This window comes from Phalacrocorax carbo, chromosome 1 (genome assembly GCF_963921805.1).
Source record: "Phalacrocorax carbo chromosome 1, bPhaCar2.1, whole genome shotgun sequence".
NCBI classification, from domain to species: domain Eukaryota; kingdom Metazoa; phylum Chordata; class Aves; order Suliformes; family Phalacrocoracidae; genus Phalacrocorax; species Phalacrocorax carbo.
Window position 1 is genome coordinate 76,296,288 of NC_087513.1, and position 19,908 is coordinate 76,316,195.

At 37.4% G+C, this 19,908-nt stretch overlaps 1 protein-coding gene across 3 annotated transcripts in view; it reads right to left on the minus strand.

The window, feature by feature from the left end:
- The window catches only part of PACSIN2 (protein kinase C and casein kinase substrate in neurons 2), a 64,586-nt gene that overhangs the window by 28,268 nt on the left and 16,410 nt on the right, over positions 1–19,908 (minus strand). For all 3 annotated transcript variants that reach the window (XM_064460787.1, XM_064460780.1, XM_064460774.1), the window contains exon 2: positions 311–421. In XM_064460787.1, coding sequence (XP_064316857.1) covers positions 311–370 — 60 coding nt within the window. In that variant the 5' untranslated portion in view covers positions 371–421. The remainder of the gene's footprint in view (positions 1–310; positions 422–19,908) is intronic.

The following is a 19,908-nucleotide window of genomic DNA, read 5'->3' on the forward strand; positions in this document are numbered from 1 at the left end:
ATTGGGAATTTTTAAAAGCTGCCCACCCACACCCCTCTTTGGCAAAAAAAAAATTGACAAAGGTTCAATTCCGAGTTGCATATCCTACCCAAATGGATGATCCTCAAGTTTATGCCAGTTAAAAACTGCTGACAGAACTAGGCCAAAATCTAAAAGGTCATTTCTACACCAAAGGCTATTTCTGCAGATTGCAATAACCAAAGGTGTCTTGTATTGCAGCTCTCTCCATTGTTTACAATGTACAAAAATCATTTTCTACAGTAAAAGTAAAAAATAAAATCAAAATATTGTGATAAAACATTCAGGTTACCTCCCAGAAGCTATCACTAGAAACTTCTACTCCAACAGAATCATCGTATGAGCCAGACATTTCTATGTATGAAGAACTTGTGAGTAATCAGAGCTTAAACACCTTCAGAATCTGTAAAAAAAAAAAACAGAAGAAATTATTTATAAGCATTATTAATGAAAAATAGTTATCAAAAGAGAGATGAAGTTAGGTAACATCCTTCAATTCTGCGATACCTAGGGGTGCCAAAAAACACCAGAGGTAACCACGCAGGGCATGTAAAGTTTCATAACAGAACACTACCTTACCACATAAAGTTCTTGGCTCTTATTATGACCTTTGTAGTCCAGAAAACGTTCAATCCATCTGCCCATATAAAATTTCACCAAACTCTTGAATTTATTTGATCATAAAATTTCCTATTACAACCACAAGAAATGATCGAGCAGCGTGATGCTACTCAGTAAGTATGCCAACTTCAAAGCATTCTGTAAGAGACAATCAACTGACCTTTGCTCCTGATACAGTAACCTGCACTGCTGCTTATTCCTTTTTCACTGAAAATCTCTACTATATGAAACCCACTGGAAATATTTAAGGCCAAAACCACTTACTGATTTAAAGAAAAATAAATCAATCTTTTCAGAAGTAAAAAGTTCTATTTCTGTAAGAATTTTAGATTCAAATCATCTCTTGAAAGCTAAAGGCATCTGCAAATGCAGAACAAAGCTCCAACAACAATGTAAAGCAAAAACAATGTGAAGAGCATTGCAGCTATGTAAGTCAAATGCAGGAGACAAGACCAGCCTCCTTCCTGAAAGTCTTAGTATAGATTATGATATTCAGACAGCCCCAGTTATCTCACCCACCCACCTCTGACTAGATCCCTTACTGGGCTAGTAACTGCCTAAGCTACTTGTTTTCTTTACCACCACTCCTGTGCATTTTAAAGGAAATAGAGTCTAAATGATGGTATGATGCACATATCTACTGTTCCACATGTATCAAATAAAAGGTTATAGGTTCCATGACAGAAGGTCTCCTTGAAGCTGAGAATCACTTTTCCCTAGAATTTGAAACTCCCACAGCTAGTTTTACTGCATTTTGTGTGACATGTTACCATACTATTTCAGTGTTTTCTTTTTGCAAAACAAACGCCAAAAAATCAACTCCAAATTCTGATCTTTATTAGAAGTCATTACTTCAACATTTCAGGCATTCTCACTAAGATGGACACAGCTGCACTGAAGAAAAACATGACCTATCCTCATTGAAGGAGACTACTGTTTATAAATCACCATGTAGAAAAAAAAGTTAGGGTTACCCTAAGCTAACATTTAAGATAAGTATCAAAACCAGTACTGAGTTAAAAATTCAGGTACTTACATCCATCAGTGTGGTTTGCAGGGTGGAGGCCAAGAGGTAGGAGGGGAAGGAAACAGCTCTCTCCCACAACACAGGCATACAAATCCCTGCCTAATCTTTACAGATACTTCATCAAGTTCTCCTGTTTAGATTTCTCCTATCAAGTTTACCTACAACTTCTGCCAGGGCTACATATGGGTAAACAGATTTTAGCCCCCTGCCCCTCTGGGATGAATACCTTAATCAGTAGGCTTTAAGGTGAAGGTCCCTCTCTTTTGCCCTATGAATCTTGCTTCCTTTAATGCAATAAGGCCACTTCAAAAGGAAGAGTAGAAAATGCCTACAAACCTGGCCTACCTTTCAGCTTAGTGGTTATGACATGCTGCTGGGAGAAACGGAATTGAAAGCCTCCAAGGCCAAGGAGAATTCAACACCAAATTCACATTTCTTGGGTGCTCTGAAAATAACTGTGCCATGAGGGTAGGCATACACCACTTGTTTAACAAAAACTAGCTACTGAAACAAAACAGTTGTTTGGACAGTTGCAGCACAAACAGAACAAAGAACTGCTCTGGCTGGGAAGACCAGCTGTTTCTCCTGAATGGTTTTCCATCCAATACACTTCCATAATCCAATTTAGAGAAAGCTTAAATAACCTTAACACTGAATACAGAACTGAAAGCTACAACAGAAACATCAATTGTTAGATTTATGTTGAAAAGATAGCTAAAAATGTAGGAAGGGTTCTGCAAAATGGCAACAATTAGAGAGGAAGATGATATATTGAGACAAGCTATCTTTACATATTAGTGTAACAACCTTGAACTTATTGTTAGTAATTACCAAAAAAACCCCCACTTTCCCACCTGTGCTTTTCTCGAACCCAGAAGGAAAAGTGCGTTATAACACTACTCAATTGTCAGTTTCTTAGCAGCATACCTTTACATGGAATGTATTCTTTCCAGATAAATTTTGGCCCTTGCAATTCTTACAATACATCATGGTAAGCAAAGATCACATTTTAAGTGTTTAAATTTTCTGACAGCCTTTCTTAGATAGCCATAAGCACTACAAGGAGGAAACAAAAGTGCAATGAACTTGCAACTAGTTGGACAAACTCAAAAGAGTAGTTAGACACTAAACAGCTTCTTCTAAGACTTTTTTGTTTTAAAGTTTTCACAAAAATATAAGGTTATGCAGCAGTATCTTTATCCATAATTTCTAGTGTTATTTTATCTGATCAAAAGGAGACCTAAAGCTTAAAGACAACTTGTTAGATCAATAAACATCACTAGCTAGAACCCAGCTAGAAGAGGAATTTGTGTCCTCTTGCCTTTTCCCCATTAAGGCAGCACTAACACTCATATTACTCTGAAACCAAGTAAGCAGCTGAAGCAAGTGTGACCCAGGCATGCCATGCAGAACAAGGGAAGGAACAAGATTCCAAAGGTTCTCAGGAAGGGTTATAGTACACCAAGGTCTCTCAACCAAAATGTTTATTGCCATTTGGAAGAGATCCGGCAGACAACTGCAGAGTTCAGTGTCTTGGAAAAAGAAACCCTTACGCAAAAGTATAAACCTCAAGGAAAGTTTCAGCAGGTCACCCATCCCACCCTCCCAAACCACACATGAAGTTTTTTTTCCCCTCTAATTACAAAAAGAAAAGACAGTGAAAGTGTTCTGAAACAATAATACAGTGTCTGCTTACCTTTAACAAAGAAGGCTAAACTATACCAGTGCTGGAAATCTAATCTGAAAAGCTACATGGAAAAATTGAAAAAGCTGAAACAGAGGAACGTTTTCTTAAATGAGGGAACAGGTTGTAGCGACTTTTTTTTAAAACTTTTATTCCTCCTCAACTAAAGCTACATCATACACAGAGCTATCCTTTATTTCCATAAAAGCATGAAAATGATCAGCACTGAGGAAATTCTGATGGATTTAATATTTTAATGTGCCAAATACTATGCTGTGAGAAAGTATGAGCAAGCGTATTTAGGGAAATATTATGAAGTCATAGCAACAACTGGCAGAGGAAAAACACTATTTGTACAGCACTACTTAAAAATAAACTGAATATTGAGATAGGAACATCAAGCAGTATGAGTCATGCTACCCTCATGAAATAGAATTATTACAGCAGTCAGTCCTTTAGCACATTTTTTGTTAGGGTTTGGTTCTCCCATCCTTCAAGTGCATTTGCAGAGGTTTCACAATGAAAGTTCATTGCCCTTTGATTCGCAGGGTCTTCCATTTCACTATTATCAGTAAACCTACAAACAACTAATGCTGTCAGTATAAAATCTGGGAAATTTAGATCAAGACAACAGAAGAGATGAGTTCTGCACATGTTCTCCACAAATGATCACCTGCATCTCACAAAGTCGGGGGTTCTTTGGTCAGCTAGATAGCAGCACAACCAATAACTCCATAGGAAAGCACACTGGTGCATACACCCAGTTCCTATATTCCCACAACAGTTTGGCTTCATCCACTCTCACCATTATTTTCCTCATCCCACAACTAGAGGCCCAACTCTTCAGGTGTACCCACGCAGCCTTTTTCTTGTCCCTCAACTACTCGCTGAGCAAGCAGTAGCACAGTGGTCTAGCAGTTTCCACCCACCTTCACGCTGACTGGTAAACCAGCTCACCAAACAGGACAGATTATTACCAAGCTCACATTAAGATTTTCTTGAGCAGGTACATCAGTTCAGGTTTCTCCCACCCAGCTGCCAATTTTCACAAAACTGATAAGAAGTGCTGCTCTTTAACACTTGTCTGAAACAGACCAATTGATTCAAAAATTACAGAAGCGGGAAGTCAGAGAAGGCAAACGTATAAGCCTCATTTTCCTCAGAAGGCAGATTAAAGATCCTCACTGATTAGAAACCACCCCTGGCTCATGCTCTGTGCCTTTTCCTCAGCATGCTCTTGGCCAACAGAAATGAGATCTCAACTTCCATACTTCTCAGCATATTTTCTTCCCCTGCATCAAAGAACTTCAGAATTCCCACTAAAAACCAAAATCTCAATATTTTATTAATCAAGTCCACAATCTTGAAACAAGTTTTTAGATGTGTCACCACAGGCACATAAACCACCAAACCTGAAGCAGCACAAAGAAAGCCTTACCAGTTCAGAGCCCTTGGTGCCTTTCGTCATAAAAACTCCCAGCACACATTACCTAACAGAATTTATACAGGCTAGAAAAAAACCACAAAGTCCAACTGAAAAAAGTAACTATGTTCTAAATAGTACATACTGTAATAGCTACAGAAACAGTGTAAACAAACAAGGCTCAGGTTTCTTGACTTAGTGATTTTTAAGAATTCTTGTAAATCAGGATACGTTGATCTTAGACACAAGGAAACCAACCAATAAATCAATGTTACTTTTTTAAAGCTTCCTCTTAGGGAACATTCTAGCAATGCTATATGCTAAAGACATTGCATTTCTTCTCTACTGCTAGTGCCCTACAACATGAAAGGAATGGCTATAAATATCCTGAAGGCTTAACACAGGAGGATTTCAGAAAACATTAACTAATAACGAGCAAGCAGATACCACACACAAAAATATCTGAATTGAACATTCTCCCTCTGCTCTCAAGAAATTACTTTTGATGCTGTTACCCTGAAAGCTTCATTTGTGTTGAAATACTAGATTTTCTTCCCAGTCCCTTTTTCTTTGTGTGTCAGGTGATAGAGAATAGCACAACACACAGTTGCAGAAATCTGTGCAACAAATGTGGACTTTTAAGATGCTAAAATAATCCAGTCAATTCCAAAGCTTCTCTTAAGGTGTTTTCCAACAGTAAGACAGAAAAAAAAACCAACCCAAGCATTTAAAGAAACCCTTGAGTTTATCCCCCTCAACCACCAGTAAGAAATTAATTTGTTTGGTGAATTCTTACTATGAAACAGGTGGGGTTGTTTGTTGAAAGGTAAGATTTTAACATTCTGAACCCCCTTGGAAGGGGGTTATAATTATAACTATATATACACTATATATATATATACACACACACACTATATATACACTATATATATACACTATATATCATATATATATTATATATATACTATATATATACTATAATTAAAAAAGATAGTATTAACAAGAAAATAAATCAAATTAAGATATCAGTGCTGCTTACTAAATCCTCCTATGAGAAACAGAGTCTGATATTCCAACACAAAGAATGTCTGCAAACAAAACACTATTTCAAATACTTGAAACCTGAAGACAATACCACACAGCCTCCATCCTGCAGACCTGACTAGCATTTCCCAAAATGTACAATCCAGATGACAAACAGGAGATGTGACTCCTCAAGCCTTACTTCCAGAACTTCATAGTTTCTAGAACAGAAGGAACTGACAGAAGTTCTCAGCGCCAACATGACATCATACTTATCTCTTCCAATTATTCTCTCACATACAATAGGCTGCTTTAAAGCAAGGTAATCGCTAGTACTATAGCTCTAGGTGACAAACTGGTCCATGACAGAAAATCTTAGAATCACAGAATAACAGAATCACTCAGCAGGGTCAGCCCAGGTTGCTCAGGGCTTTATACAGTCTTGAAAACCTCCATGGACGGAGACTGCACAGCTTCGTGCAACTTATTTCAGTGTTTAACTGTCCTCAAGATGAGTGACAGAAGAAAAAAGTTAATTCATATTTAGAAAACTAAATGGTCCCTTCAGCTATTATTCTTGTGTTTTCTCTAAGGAGTCTGTGGAAACAAGCTCAGACAAAGACAGTCTACCAGCCTCTAGAAAAGCACCTGGTTGCATTACCTTTTAAGCTTATTTTTTGAACAACAAGACTTGTCACTCCAGACCTGACTCAGCAGGATTTCAAGTTTCATGACTAGGGAGTGGAATACTTACATATAAGGACATCGCTCAACTTGGATTAGCTGCTCATAAAAACATTCAGCTATAGTATTTTTCCTTATTACTCACTGAAGTCTGAGGTTTTGTTCCACACAGAATAGCAAGAAAATGGGACTTCATTGTACAGAAACAAACATGTCCTATGCTTTAAGTGCAAACCATTGTGGTTTGTTACCAAATGTAGCTATCATGAATGTGCTGTACCTTGTATTTCCTGGTTAAATAAAGCAATTTAGACATTGCCTCCTTTTCTATCTTGTCCAAAGAACTTGATCTATAAGAGTTCCCAGTTTCTTCAGGGTTGCAATTTGTTTACTGTTTTTAGAGAGAAAAAAGTGACTAACTACTTTAGCAATATTGTGAAATCATGTACCAAAACCTGTTAAGAATCACAGCTATTGACACTGAAGAGTACATAAATTAACAGGACATGTAACTATAAGAAAAAAGGTTGTTTTGGTGTACACATTCAAGTGACACCAAGGAATTCTAGCCCCCGGGTGCAGGGAACAAATGCATCAGACCACAATTATTCACCACTACTCAGTGCTGTGAACTCTTCTAATTGCAAACAGTAGATACAAGTGCATGTTACTAATAGAAGTCAAGCCTTAGACTTTCAAAGGTAGAGTCTCAAATCAATGGCTTTGGCCTAATTCTTATTCTTCAATCTATTTTTATAGGGAGAATAGCACCCTTTTTCACACGGATTTAAGAAAATCCCTTCATCTCTGCCAAAAAAACCAATTACAACAACAAATATAATCACTACTTCCTGGGGAATTCAGCCTGTATGTTAAAAGTTAGCAGAGCCACACACCAAATGATTTTTTTGAAAGTTGACAGCAACCCACTCGGTGAACCCCATACCCTGAGCACTGAAGGAAGGAATCTAGGAAATGTACACCATTACAAACTGTGTAAGTGTATTTCTTATTATACACATTCCTCTGAGCATGGGAACAATATTCTTATATTTTTTAGTTTGAATACTTGAGTATTTTGCCACCTAGACATTCTTCAGTTATCAAGTAACACAAAATGACATTAAATAGTACAGAAGCTACTGGTTCATACTCGTCATTCATAACAGTAAGAGTAACGAGATTCCTTGCAGTTCTGTGGCCTGCAGGCGGTGGGAAAGGAGCGAGAAGGCGGCAGAAGCTGGTAGGAACTGGGAGGGAGGTTGTGCAAGCCGCCAGGGCAAGAGGTATGGCAGTGGGATTTGGAGAGGAGCTGCATGGCATTAGCCCAGGTGGAGGACAGCAGAGCAAAGGGGCTTCCGCAGGCATGATTGCTTCTGGGTCTTCCCCCCTCCCCATGCTCCAGTCAGCAACCAGACACTGGTGTTAAATGCCAATTAAGTAAACCCCTGAGTCAAGGCTGCTTGGATCCCAACAACATCCTTGTTACTGAATTATATTCACCTATACTCATGTCTGTTAAATGCCATGTGTTTAACATGCAATAGAAAGACACTGAAATTTGCATTAATTCATTGCCTACATATGCAAGCAGCAAACACACATTCAAGCCATAGTTCTAGCACACATCAGAAGATCACTAAAGCAGTTAAAATTTCCTTGATATTTACCACATATAAAACAACCCACATGACTATAGTGAGAAGAGAGCATCTCAAAGTAAACTCTCCACGCACATCAACACTACATTACTGAAGTTTTACAACATATAAATTTCACAATGCATAAGAACAGCTATTTTAGTCATTACATTTTATTATGCAGAATATTTTATTAAGTAAATAAAACTTAAAATTACTGATTAAGCTTGATTATCTTTGAATAACACACACAGTGCAGAAATGCATCTCTGAAGCGTGAGGCAACAACCCAAACAGGCTCTCAGCCTCCGCTTTATGTTTCATGTATGTACAAGTGTTGTCTCACACTCACACTCCAGAGAAGATAGGCCCAAGTTACAAAAGCAGACAGAAACAGTGGCTCATACTGAGAGACAATATAACTGAACCCATCAAGCCTCTTCGGGAATTCTGTCTTGGAAATGCATGCCGTTTACTGCAGGCATGAGCAGAAATGGCAGAGTGATGTAGTTGTCAGAGAACTAGCTCTCCTGTCCTATCCTTCTTCCCTTTAATTTGCTATTAGACATGCTGGTTTTTGCTGATTCAAGACCTAGCTGTCCTTACGAGCTCCTACATGCTGCCAACTTAACCTCCCTCTACATTTTTCCAAGTAACCAGGAGATGCCTTAAATAGCAAAATACTGACTTTGGGGGGAAATAATTTTTTATTTTCTACCTGAGAAGCCACTCTGCATAGGTGTATTATTTCAGTTGTGCATTTTTTTTTGCTTGGTTTAACCAGTAGAAGTTCTTCTGAGGCTTTGCAGAGTTTCCTGATTTTTAGTTAAATGGACACGGACCACAGGAAATTATTAACACTGCAAACTACAGGCTTTAAATGGCATAGCAATAGCAGCTAAGGACACAAAGCTGATGCACAGCTGTGCAGGGAGCTTTAAAATATTTTGATACACTTTAAAAAACCTTAACATACTCAGATTATACTTTTTGCTTAGCTGGAGGTATGAAGGATGATGCAGGTAACCAGAATAAACCACGCAAGGAAAAAACTATATAGTTCTGCAGATACAAATTGCATCAGCATTTACAACACACTGCTCAAAGCCAGAGAGCATTGTCAGAATGTTCCTGCTGTACACCAATCAAATATATGACCTAGGGCATACCACCACTGAAAGTTTTTACTTTGAACCCCTCTGCAATCTGCAGAGGGATCTGCATGGAAATTAGCTCATCACTAGGCTGTATTTTTAAAATACCCAAATCTGATAAAAGATTTCATTGTTTAACACACTTCTGTTGTACTAATCAAGAACATTTGATTTATTTTTTTAAATGACCAAATACACAACATTAAGTGGTTAAATTTGAAGTTGATTCCCATGGAAGTATACTGATACAGTTTTTTCTGTGGCTTAAAAGTCAAAGGAAAAAACAATTACAGAGAAGTTTGACAATTATGATTCATACCAAGAAAAATGCAAATGGCTATCTTCAGGTTTATTCAGGCAGACTTGTTAATCTTAAGTTAGGAGCTCTTAAAATTATTATTTCAGTGAGAAGAAAGTGTGCACTCTTCTATTTTTCATTAAAACCAGTTTTTAACTCCAGCAGCCCACCACTGAGCAAAACCTCCAGCTTTGCAAATGTAGTTCCACAAGTGGCTAGGTACTGCAGGAGAGATTTCAAACTACAGACTCAACAGCATCAGCATTTAATAACAATAAAGACTTACATTTCCCTCAGCCAAAATTTTACCATGCCAGAATTTCTGAAGGGCTGTTTAGGGGTTTGTTTTTCTTCCTGCATTTCCTCTCTGTAATAACCACTGAACTTTAGGTTATGGAGTATTAAGCATCACACAAGTTACAGAAAAATGCCTGCAGAGATTACATGGAGTGCTAAGCAGAGGCAGGGAGTCATCTTTTGCCTTTCCAACCTGGTACTGAAGTCATGCTTGCTGCTAAAAAATAGCTCCATGAATTTAAGTGTCATTAAAAGGAAAGTATGTTACTATTGGAAGTGATTCAACAAGGACATACTTTTGTATGTACTCTTCACTAAAAATTGTGCATTCTTTTACTTTCTGGGAGACAGAGCTCTTCATTTCAAATACAAGATACTGTCTGAATACCAAGTCATAATTACTGTGTCCTTAAGAGGGGAATACGTCTCTTAAATTACTTAATACACAGCAAGGTACTTCCTCCTGCATCACTTTGTTAGGCCTATGCCGAAGGCCAAAACAGGACCTTCAGCACAGATGAAGGCAGGAGAGGGGTGCATTAAGTGGTTCTCTAATACAGGACATTGTTAAATTTTGTTACAAATTATATTTAACCTTTCCATAATTTAAAACAAGTTTCATCCGTGCTATTTTATACTCCTCAAAAATGAAGCCTGTAACATTTTTGAACACCATCATGTATTAAGAAAGGAAATGTAAACAAGGAGCTAATCCCTACTATTTCAAGAGAACAGGCATGATAATATGAGGATTTATCATTCAAGGATATGCAGTTTCCTCAAATACGCTTCTGAATACAGAGATCTCAGGGACTGAGAGCTGTCAGTAGAAGAAATAATTAGAAGTTAAATCGACTGCCTACAAGGTCTGGAGGTCTCTCAACAGAATCACACAGAATCACACAGAATCACACAGAATCACACAGAATCACACAGAATCACACAGAATCACACAGAATCACACAGAATCACACAGAATCACACAGAATCACACAGAATCACACAGAATCACACAGAATCACACAGAATCACACAGAATCACACAGAATCACACAGAATCACACAGAATCACACAGAATCACACAGAATCACACAGAATCACACAGAATCACACAGAATCACACAGAATCACACAGAATCACACAGAATCACACAGAATCACACAGAATCACACAGAATCACACAGAATCACACAGAATCACACAGAATCACACAGAATCACACAGAATCACACAGAATCACACAGAATCACACAGAATCACACAGAATCACACAGAATCACACAGAATCACACAGAATCACACAGAATCACACAGAATCACACAGAATCACACAGAATCACACAGAATCACACAGAATCACACAGAATCACACAGAATCACACAGAATCACACAGAATCACACAGAATCACACAGAATCAATCATAGGGGTTGGTAGGGACCTCTGGAGATCATCTTGTCCAACCCCACTGCTTGAGCAGGGACACCTAGAGCAAGGAGCACATCACCGCATCCAGGAGGGTTTTGAGTGTCTCCAGGGAAGGAGACTGCACAACCTCTCTGGGCAGCCTGTGCCACTGCTCTGTCACCCTCACAGGAAAGACTTACTTTCTCACATTGAGGGGGAACTTCCTGTGTTCCAACTTGTGCCCATGGCCCCTTGTCCTGTCATTGGGCACTACTGACAAGAGCCTAGTCGCATGCTCCTGACACCCACCCTTTAGATATTTATAGGTATTGATGAAATCCCCCCTCAGTCTTCCCTTCTCCAGGCTGAACAAACACAAGTCTCCCAGCCTTTCCTCATAAGGGAGGTGCTCCAGCCCCCTGATCATCTTGGTAGCTCTCCGCTGGACTTGCTCAAGCAGTTCCACATCCTTCTTAAACTGGGGGGCCCAAAACTGGTCACAGTACTCCAAATGTGGTATCACTAGGGATTCCTGTCCCTTCAGAATCTACTGTAAAATCTAATTCACATTTTTAGAGCTCCTTTAAAACTAGCAGTGTCAGAGAGCATTCTAGCTTTTACAGACTTGAAAATCATGGTGCAAACTTGAATGTGTACACAGTGTTAGAAAAGTGCGACAAACACCACAAAATAATTATGACTGCATGCATACAGCTGCCACAAATTCTGTCAAAAGTATGAGACTATGTAATACAAAATGAAGGTTCTATGAAATGTATATTCCCAGTGCTTTCAAAAACTTCATTCATTTAAGATAAGCTGTGATGATCTTACCTAATATTTGAATTTTGAAACTATAATGCTTAAGTGTTTCTTCTCACACAAAGCAACTTGGGTTTCAACAATTGACAGTACTAGTAATTACATCCAGAAAGAGATTGAAAGACCACCATAGTTAAGAATTCAAAAACATGTCCACTACAAAGCTATTGAAATGTACCTTTTAAAAACACACCCTCAAGTTACCAAGGGATAGAGATGCCATTTTAAAAGTATTTTTCTGTTGTAGAGGTCAGCTTTAATTTTGTGCTTAAAAAAACCACACACCAGTGCCAAGCTAATACATGCATTTAAATTAACCTGCAAGACAGCCATTAGGAGTTCTGAGCAAATTTATCTAGAACAGCTAGCAGCCAAAAAAGCTTAACTTTCTTCTATGATTTCCCTCAATAGTGTATGTGATACATACACAGCATAAAAGGAACTGTGCAATTAGTATGTATTAAACAGACATTACAACTTGTCTTATACAGGATCTTACTTAACCGTTATTTAGCATTTGTTTTTAGGCTAAAGTATTCAACATGGGCTTCTAAACTCTTGCATTGCCATTAATCTTTTTAAATTCTTAGCATTAGGAGAAATTGGAACTCACTACAGGAATTAGCTGGAGCCATAGGCTTAGTACCTTCAGTTTAAAGTAGTTTTGATACACTATACAGAGTTGTATCTTGTTTCCTGGATCAACAGCACTTCTTGGCAAATTAACTCTCCCTACTGAATTCATTATTAGCAACATTTCCTTCAGGATTCTTCTGTAGAAGAAAAAGGCAAAATTAGTAACACATCTGAAGCTGAAATCAAAGTGACCTTGATACAAGGGAAAAAAAGTAGTTGCTAAATCACATGAAAAGCCTCAAACCATAAGCGTTATGTCTTTACTCCTGTAAGTTGTAGAATATGTATCTTATTACAAACTCATTGTATATTAATCAGTAACCATTGAAGGGAGACAACTGTTCCCCAAATTCTCCAAATTTTCAGACTAATTTGTAAACTGGCTGTTCTTAAAAATAGGGAGACATTGTAAGATAATGGAATTTTAATTTAGAAGTACTGTAGTTAGGCAAAAAAAGATTTTTTTGAAAAAGCATCTCAAGATCATTTTGTAATGAATAAGATGAAGGTTTTAAGTTATTTTGCAAACTGATCCTGCTTTAATCAATATTAAATTTTTGAAATAAACTATGGAGGGGTTCTGTCCTGTTGAGTGCTACCTGCTGATTCTTTGGGTAACAAGGGAAAATACAGGAAAAAGTACACTTAAATAGTATCCTTCACTGAAATTAGGTACAGAATCAAACTATAAAACATTAAAACAAGTAAAACATCCTCCCGTTTCTGTCACAATGCACAAAAGGGAAGCAACGTAAGAGAATAATTTCATAGTAGAGTTTTTGGTCACAAAACATTTGTGTGTTAGATTTTAAACCCTGCAATAGTGTTTTTTATTATATAAAAAGTTTCCCATTCTAAAGACATACTTCCTGAATTTTAGATGCAGGAAAGGACTGTAAGGTACCTAGAGCCATAAGACCTCAGTATTATGCGATCTTTAATATTATAAAAGTGGTTGTCCTCTAAACAAAGAATCTTTAAGACTTGTTTCTTTAAGAGCTTCGGGTCTTTCTGATCAAGGAGAAATCCACAATAACATTTTGTTCACTGTGTAAAAAAAAGCACATCAAAATTGGCTTTGAATATTTTTTTTCCAAAAACCACCCGAATAACTCAGGACTATTTGGCAATTAAAATAACTTGAAAGATCAAAAAGTATTTTTTTTAAATCTGAGGTTTCCATTATTTAGGTTTGAGTGATTAAAATGCTGAAGTGCAAGAAAAACTTCCATTTCATTAGAATTGTTCACCTTTTTCTAATGTTTGGCTTTGTAGTTTCTGTGACATCACCCACTAATTCACATGCCCTATCAGTCTCCTAAAATGAAATAAACCTTAATATTTTGGCATCCTCCCCAAATAAATAAAATTGAGATAAATATGCCTTTAGGTTTGTTTCAAAGTAGCAAGAAGGGGGCACAAGACCACATGCCTTCAACTTGCAAGTTACACTTGGTAAGCATTTAGTTGGCAAGAAATGTTTAAAGTGCCCAGATACTTAAAAAACAACCCTTTAGTGAGTGGAATCAGATGGCTAGTTATATACACTCACAATGCAAACTTATTTTAGCAAATTCTTAAGGGAAATACCTAAAGCATACGCACTTAATTAGTTTAAGTAAAGTTTTATAATGGTGTAAAAAGGGTACTGCAGAGGAATAGTACTGATGCATTCTCCAGCACAGAAAACATGAAACAGTATTTACAGCTGCACTGACAAAGTAGCTGCAGAAGAAAGTGACATGTATACAACTGTTCTGAAATGGCATATAATTAAGAAGCAAACCGGAACATTACAAGAAGCACTGCCTCAGACACCAAAACTTTCTGAAGATAAAAGGTGCCATGGTACTTACCTGACCACACAAGTACCACAAAACATGAACACTGATGTACTTGAGATTAGAAAACCCCACAGAAGTACATAAATAAAAATGCAATCATCATTCTAGAAAGAGATGTGTTTTAGAGAGCAGACTATCTGAGCCCAGAACCATCATTTCAAACATGATAAAACATGCTCTTACATTAAAAAACAAACATTGCAAAATATCACATTCACTTGGCCAAAAATATTCATATCAGCTATGACACAGTATCGTACATTTTTGGTAGGAGAAAAGCAATTATTAGAGTTGTTTGGCAAGTCATTTGGTACACTGTTTGCAAAATTGCTACCTTAAGAGACATGCCTTAATTTACTTGCATTTTTTCCAAATATAAAGTTCAGCAACAGAACGGCACAGATAGCTGCAGTACCTGCACAGCTTTGCCTGACCTCTGTTTCCACAAACTGAATTCTCTCAGAGCATACTTCATCATTTCCTGTGGGCTGAAAAAACCTTGTAGCTCAAGCTAAGATCATTTTTTCTTTCCTGCACATTGCAGCACTTAAACCCACTTAAACACAGGGTTTTCAGTCACACACATTTCTAATGGTTCTGTATAGCTGTAGAAGTTGAATATTCAGGTTTACTATAATCTTTAGGCAAGACCACAGGTAGTCCACCTTAAAGGGAGGTTGCTTTTATTCACACAGCTGGCTTCAGTGGAGAACAGTGTTTTTAAATATATCAAGTGAAACATGTAGGCACTTTTTGCAGATGTACCTCTTAGGAAGCAGCTGTGTTGTTTCAGTGTTTCACAGTCAAAAGCTGTACTTTTCCATCTCAGGAAATAGGCGGCTGTAATATTAATTAATGAAATACTGATGTGCATTGAATAGAAGCATGCCTAAACCCTTAAATTAAGGTGAAACAAGCTAGCCTTCCTGAATCTGAAGGTTCCATTAAGGAGCTGCTGTTCTTTACATCAGGAGAGAAGCAATTCAGAGACCTCATTTGAGCCAAATCTAGCCCTGAGACCACCTCTAACAGATATTTGTTTCCAAAGACTAAAGCAGTGTTAGACACTGTAAATATGTGCATTAACAACATGTCAGCATATTCTACCTTCTACTATTCTTAGAGAGATAGAGATGATTATGCTTGGGAGAAACTAGTAAGACTGACCAGGACAGGGGAAGCTAGCTGCACAGGTGGACCCAGATGAACCTGTGTACTCATCAAGTATTAGTTAATTCCTCTGTCACTTTGTTTGAGATGTAGAGAATATCAATTAAAAAAGGAAAATGGAAAGTGATGGTTTCCTTACCATGGAGGAAGTAAGAGAAAGAACCACCAGAAATGTTTTGCTAGTATAGCTTTTGTTCAAGGGACTAGTCTAAGCTAGTACACAACTGTACCCTAGGACCCTTGCTAAAGCAGAAATGAAATCACCACCCCACAACTGTTGACTTAGTTCAGAGCTGTGAAACAGCTCTAAACAGTAGTTTCAATTATCAATCCTTTCTGCAGCCATTACCTCCTCATTGTCATAGCCCTGCTGACAAAAAGCAGGTCAAATCATTATGCGCCATTCCTCAATTCTCAAAATGCATTCAAGGGTAGTTTAGTATTTGGAGAAAACATTATAAATGTAAAAATTGCTACTGAAGATAGCCTTACAGCTCAAAAGCAACATTCTCAGCTGTGATCACTGTCAGATAAACTTTAAACATCACTTCAGCAGTGTCATTTCTGGAATTGATACAGAATTTCAGCCTCTGCAGAATGCAATTCATAAACATAGAAAGAAAACAGCAACAGGTATAGATAGCTTCGTCTACCCCTCTCTCCAGTAAGTTAACAAATTATTCTTTTAGGAACAATAAAAGAACTGTTCAAGTGTTTCAAAAAAAATCAATGCTATACTGTAACACTACAAATGAACATGTGACGGTGTTTCATATTTCAGATTAAATAAGATTAACTCAGATTTTAAAGCAAACTGAACCCAGCTTCTAAAGAACAGTAAGGAGCATTTAAATTGTTTGCTTGAGTTAAGGCAGGGGAGAAGGTTGCTTAATACTTTGTTTCATTAACATGGCCACTGAAAAAAGAAACTCTTGAATTCTGCTTAAACAGATTTTCAGCCCAGTGAATCTGAAGTAAACTTTAGTCAGGACTCCTTCTGCTTCTAGGTATTTAATTTTCTGGTCCTGAAATGGTAATAACTGTAACAAGGACAGAAGACCTGTAATCTACAGAACATGGCTGCTAACTTAGGAGAATTAAATATCACAAACACACACCTTTTTTTTTTTTTTTTTTTAAATAAATAAATATATCGAACTGGCTCCTTATCATGTATTCATTGGTCTAAGCCACCTGGAAGTATCACTCCCAAGAATGAAGGTCACATATCTTATGTTATGGCCTTCCTTGTACACATAATTAGACAAGCTAAGCTAGAAGTAAGTTCAAGATTTTTGTGTGGTGTTTGTTTTGTTTTTTAAATCATATATAGTACACTTAAATCTATTTTAACTTTAAGGCAAATTAAAAATCTAAAGTTTTCAGTGTACAAAACAAGGTGCTACTTTAACACAGGCATATGAGATAAAGGTTCGGCAAACAAGGTGGTAGAAGTTTTTTTTTTGTTCTCAAGGTTTCACTAATCTTATTAAGGGTTTAGAAAAAAGAAAAAAAACCAGAGTAGCCAGTCTTCTGTATTATCGTCAGAGATCTCGATACATCTTGTCCTGCTATAGCTCTCAAACACACAAATCACTCAAATGCAGAATCCCCAAATGCAATAATGTGAAACGAATGCTTAATTTGGTCAACTAATCTCAGAAAGACTAGTCTTTTCTACCCTTCTCCAGCTTTTCAGGAAAAGGAAAGCTTTTTATGCCGTTTTCAGTTAATGCTTGACTGAAGTACAAGTAGGTCAGTCATCTACCCTACAATCTAAATTGGACTGAAGTTCAAGGAAACTGGAACAAGAGGCCCTATTAGCTACCAGTTCTTGCACTTGCAATTACCATTGTGTTTTTTCATCTTAATAAGGCTGTGCCATCAACCGACTATGGAGCATTTAAACAGCAGCCTTTAACCCGCATCTGAGCAACAATTAAATGACAGAAAGGACAGAGGTAAATAATACAAAGTTCAATCTAGTGCTCTCTCAAGGTTAGAGTCTGAGAAACCTTAGTGTTGAAAATTAAAGTATGCAAGACTACTCCTAAAATATACACAGTCCAGATCCAAAGTGCAAAGTGTTGAAGCAAAGTATTAGTAAAGCACACAATACACAGCTTCCTGAACAAACATCAGGCATGCTGCTGAGTAACTTCAGCATTTTAAATTATTCCATAATGACTCAAAAACAGAATCAATTGCTACTAAAGGCAGAATTATACACCTTTTTTGCTTTATGAACAGTCTAAATTCATGTCGGTAACCTCTACACTCAAACTAGTGGTATGATAGCCATAACAGATGAGAAAGCAGGCACAAGTAGCTTCAGAATAAAATGATCACATTTCACAAGCTATTTAGTTTACTGCAAATCATTCTACACATTGTAATCAAACTGAAATAACGGCATAACATTAGACTCCAGAAAGTCTGGAGTCATTGCATTCAAATACAACATCCTATTCTAAATTAAAATAGAATTCAATTGGCATTTTTGCATGATGCATAGTAACATGAAGTAATCAGAATATGAAAGGTTAGTATCATGGTATAAAATTATTCTGGATTTGAAATACCAAGCTTGCACACAGAAGGAACAGCTGAAGTCAGATTTCTAAAATGTACTTTGTGCGTAAGCCATACATACATGGCTTATATGCACGCATGCACAAAAGCAGCCAATGGAAAATAATCCTCCTCAGTACTACAAAGTTTTTGTGCCTTAGCCATTGGGAATTTTCAACAATCTTAGAAAAGGTGCTACCAGGGTCCACCTCCAACTCAAGATTTTACTAACTAGTTAGTGACCTTGTGCTTATGAATTCAGCTTGAATGTCTGAACAGATTACACACCATATTTCCCTGTGAAGTGCTGAATTTGTCCTCCAAAATATGAATGCACTCTGAGCTGACAGCTAGGATGGTATAACCATGCTCATTTCCAAGCAGGGGAATGGGGCAGGGGGACAATGACGTATAGACAGAACTGCACCATGACACTATAAATGCAGGGCTCTGTGTCACTGGTCACGCTAATATCTCAGCCAATGTCCTAGAATAGTTTGTGGTTACTGAAATGAGTCTCCTGCCCGCATACAACTATGGTTACAAAGCTATATCTCTATATGGCTCAACAGTTAAGAGGTTGAGCAGCAAAGGATTAAAAAAAGAAAAAAGATTGAATAGTTCAACAGCTAAAGGAGCTGCAAGCTGGAAACTCCAATTATGCAGAAATGTCTTAAAGGTGTCACAGAAAATAGGACTTCTATTTGACCAAATATTCCGCAAGAATAAGAAAACCAAGCCATGTGCTTACTCAATAATAAACTTCACATTTAGCTATCTTTACCATATGGTAGTAAGAAAAATAAGAAGTATATAAAATTTTAAAATACTGCAGAAAAAAAGCCTAGACAAAGACAATGAAGAAAGTGTGATAAAAATTGATACACATTATTTTTAATATTTACAAGTAACATGATTATCTTTTTCATAATCACACTCTTTAATGTCACAGGTCAAGTCAAAAACATTTCAACTGAGAACACCTGTGAAACTTAAGTACAGGCATTTTCCACTTCCAGTTCTGAAGGCTTAAGCCTTAACATAATCACCTGATACAAACTGCATCAGAAGAAGTAAGCCTGCATCTAGAAAGTCTCAAACCTCTTCACTCCTTGTTTCTGCACACCATTTTTCAATTTCATTACTTCAAAATGCAATGGCTTTACTGAAGGGGCAGGCATTCTCACTTTAGTTCCTAGCATGAATCACAAGCAAAGTGTGATCTGCCCAAACAGCAAAGCATACCAAATCCAGGAGGCTTTACATTGACAAAAGCTCAACTATACCCACAAAGCTAGCATCAGCTCTAGTAATAGAACAGTACACACGGTAATTCCACAGTCATCCATTGTAAGCTTCCTTGGGAAGGCCAGAAGTTTCTCTAAACCCCTAAGAGAACCCCTCCAGTAACTACAACTATGTTCCTGGCAACATTTGTTTTTAATAGAGGCAGCTCAACAGCTGAAGAGTCATCATCACAAGTAACCTTTACACAATCAAGCTAGATCTCACACCACTGTTGTTCTAAAAAGCCATCAACTGTCCTTACTCCTAAAGCTTAAGGGTACAAAGCACTCAAAAGAACAAA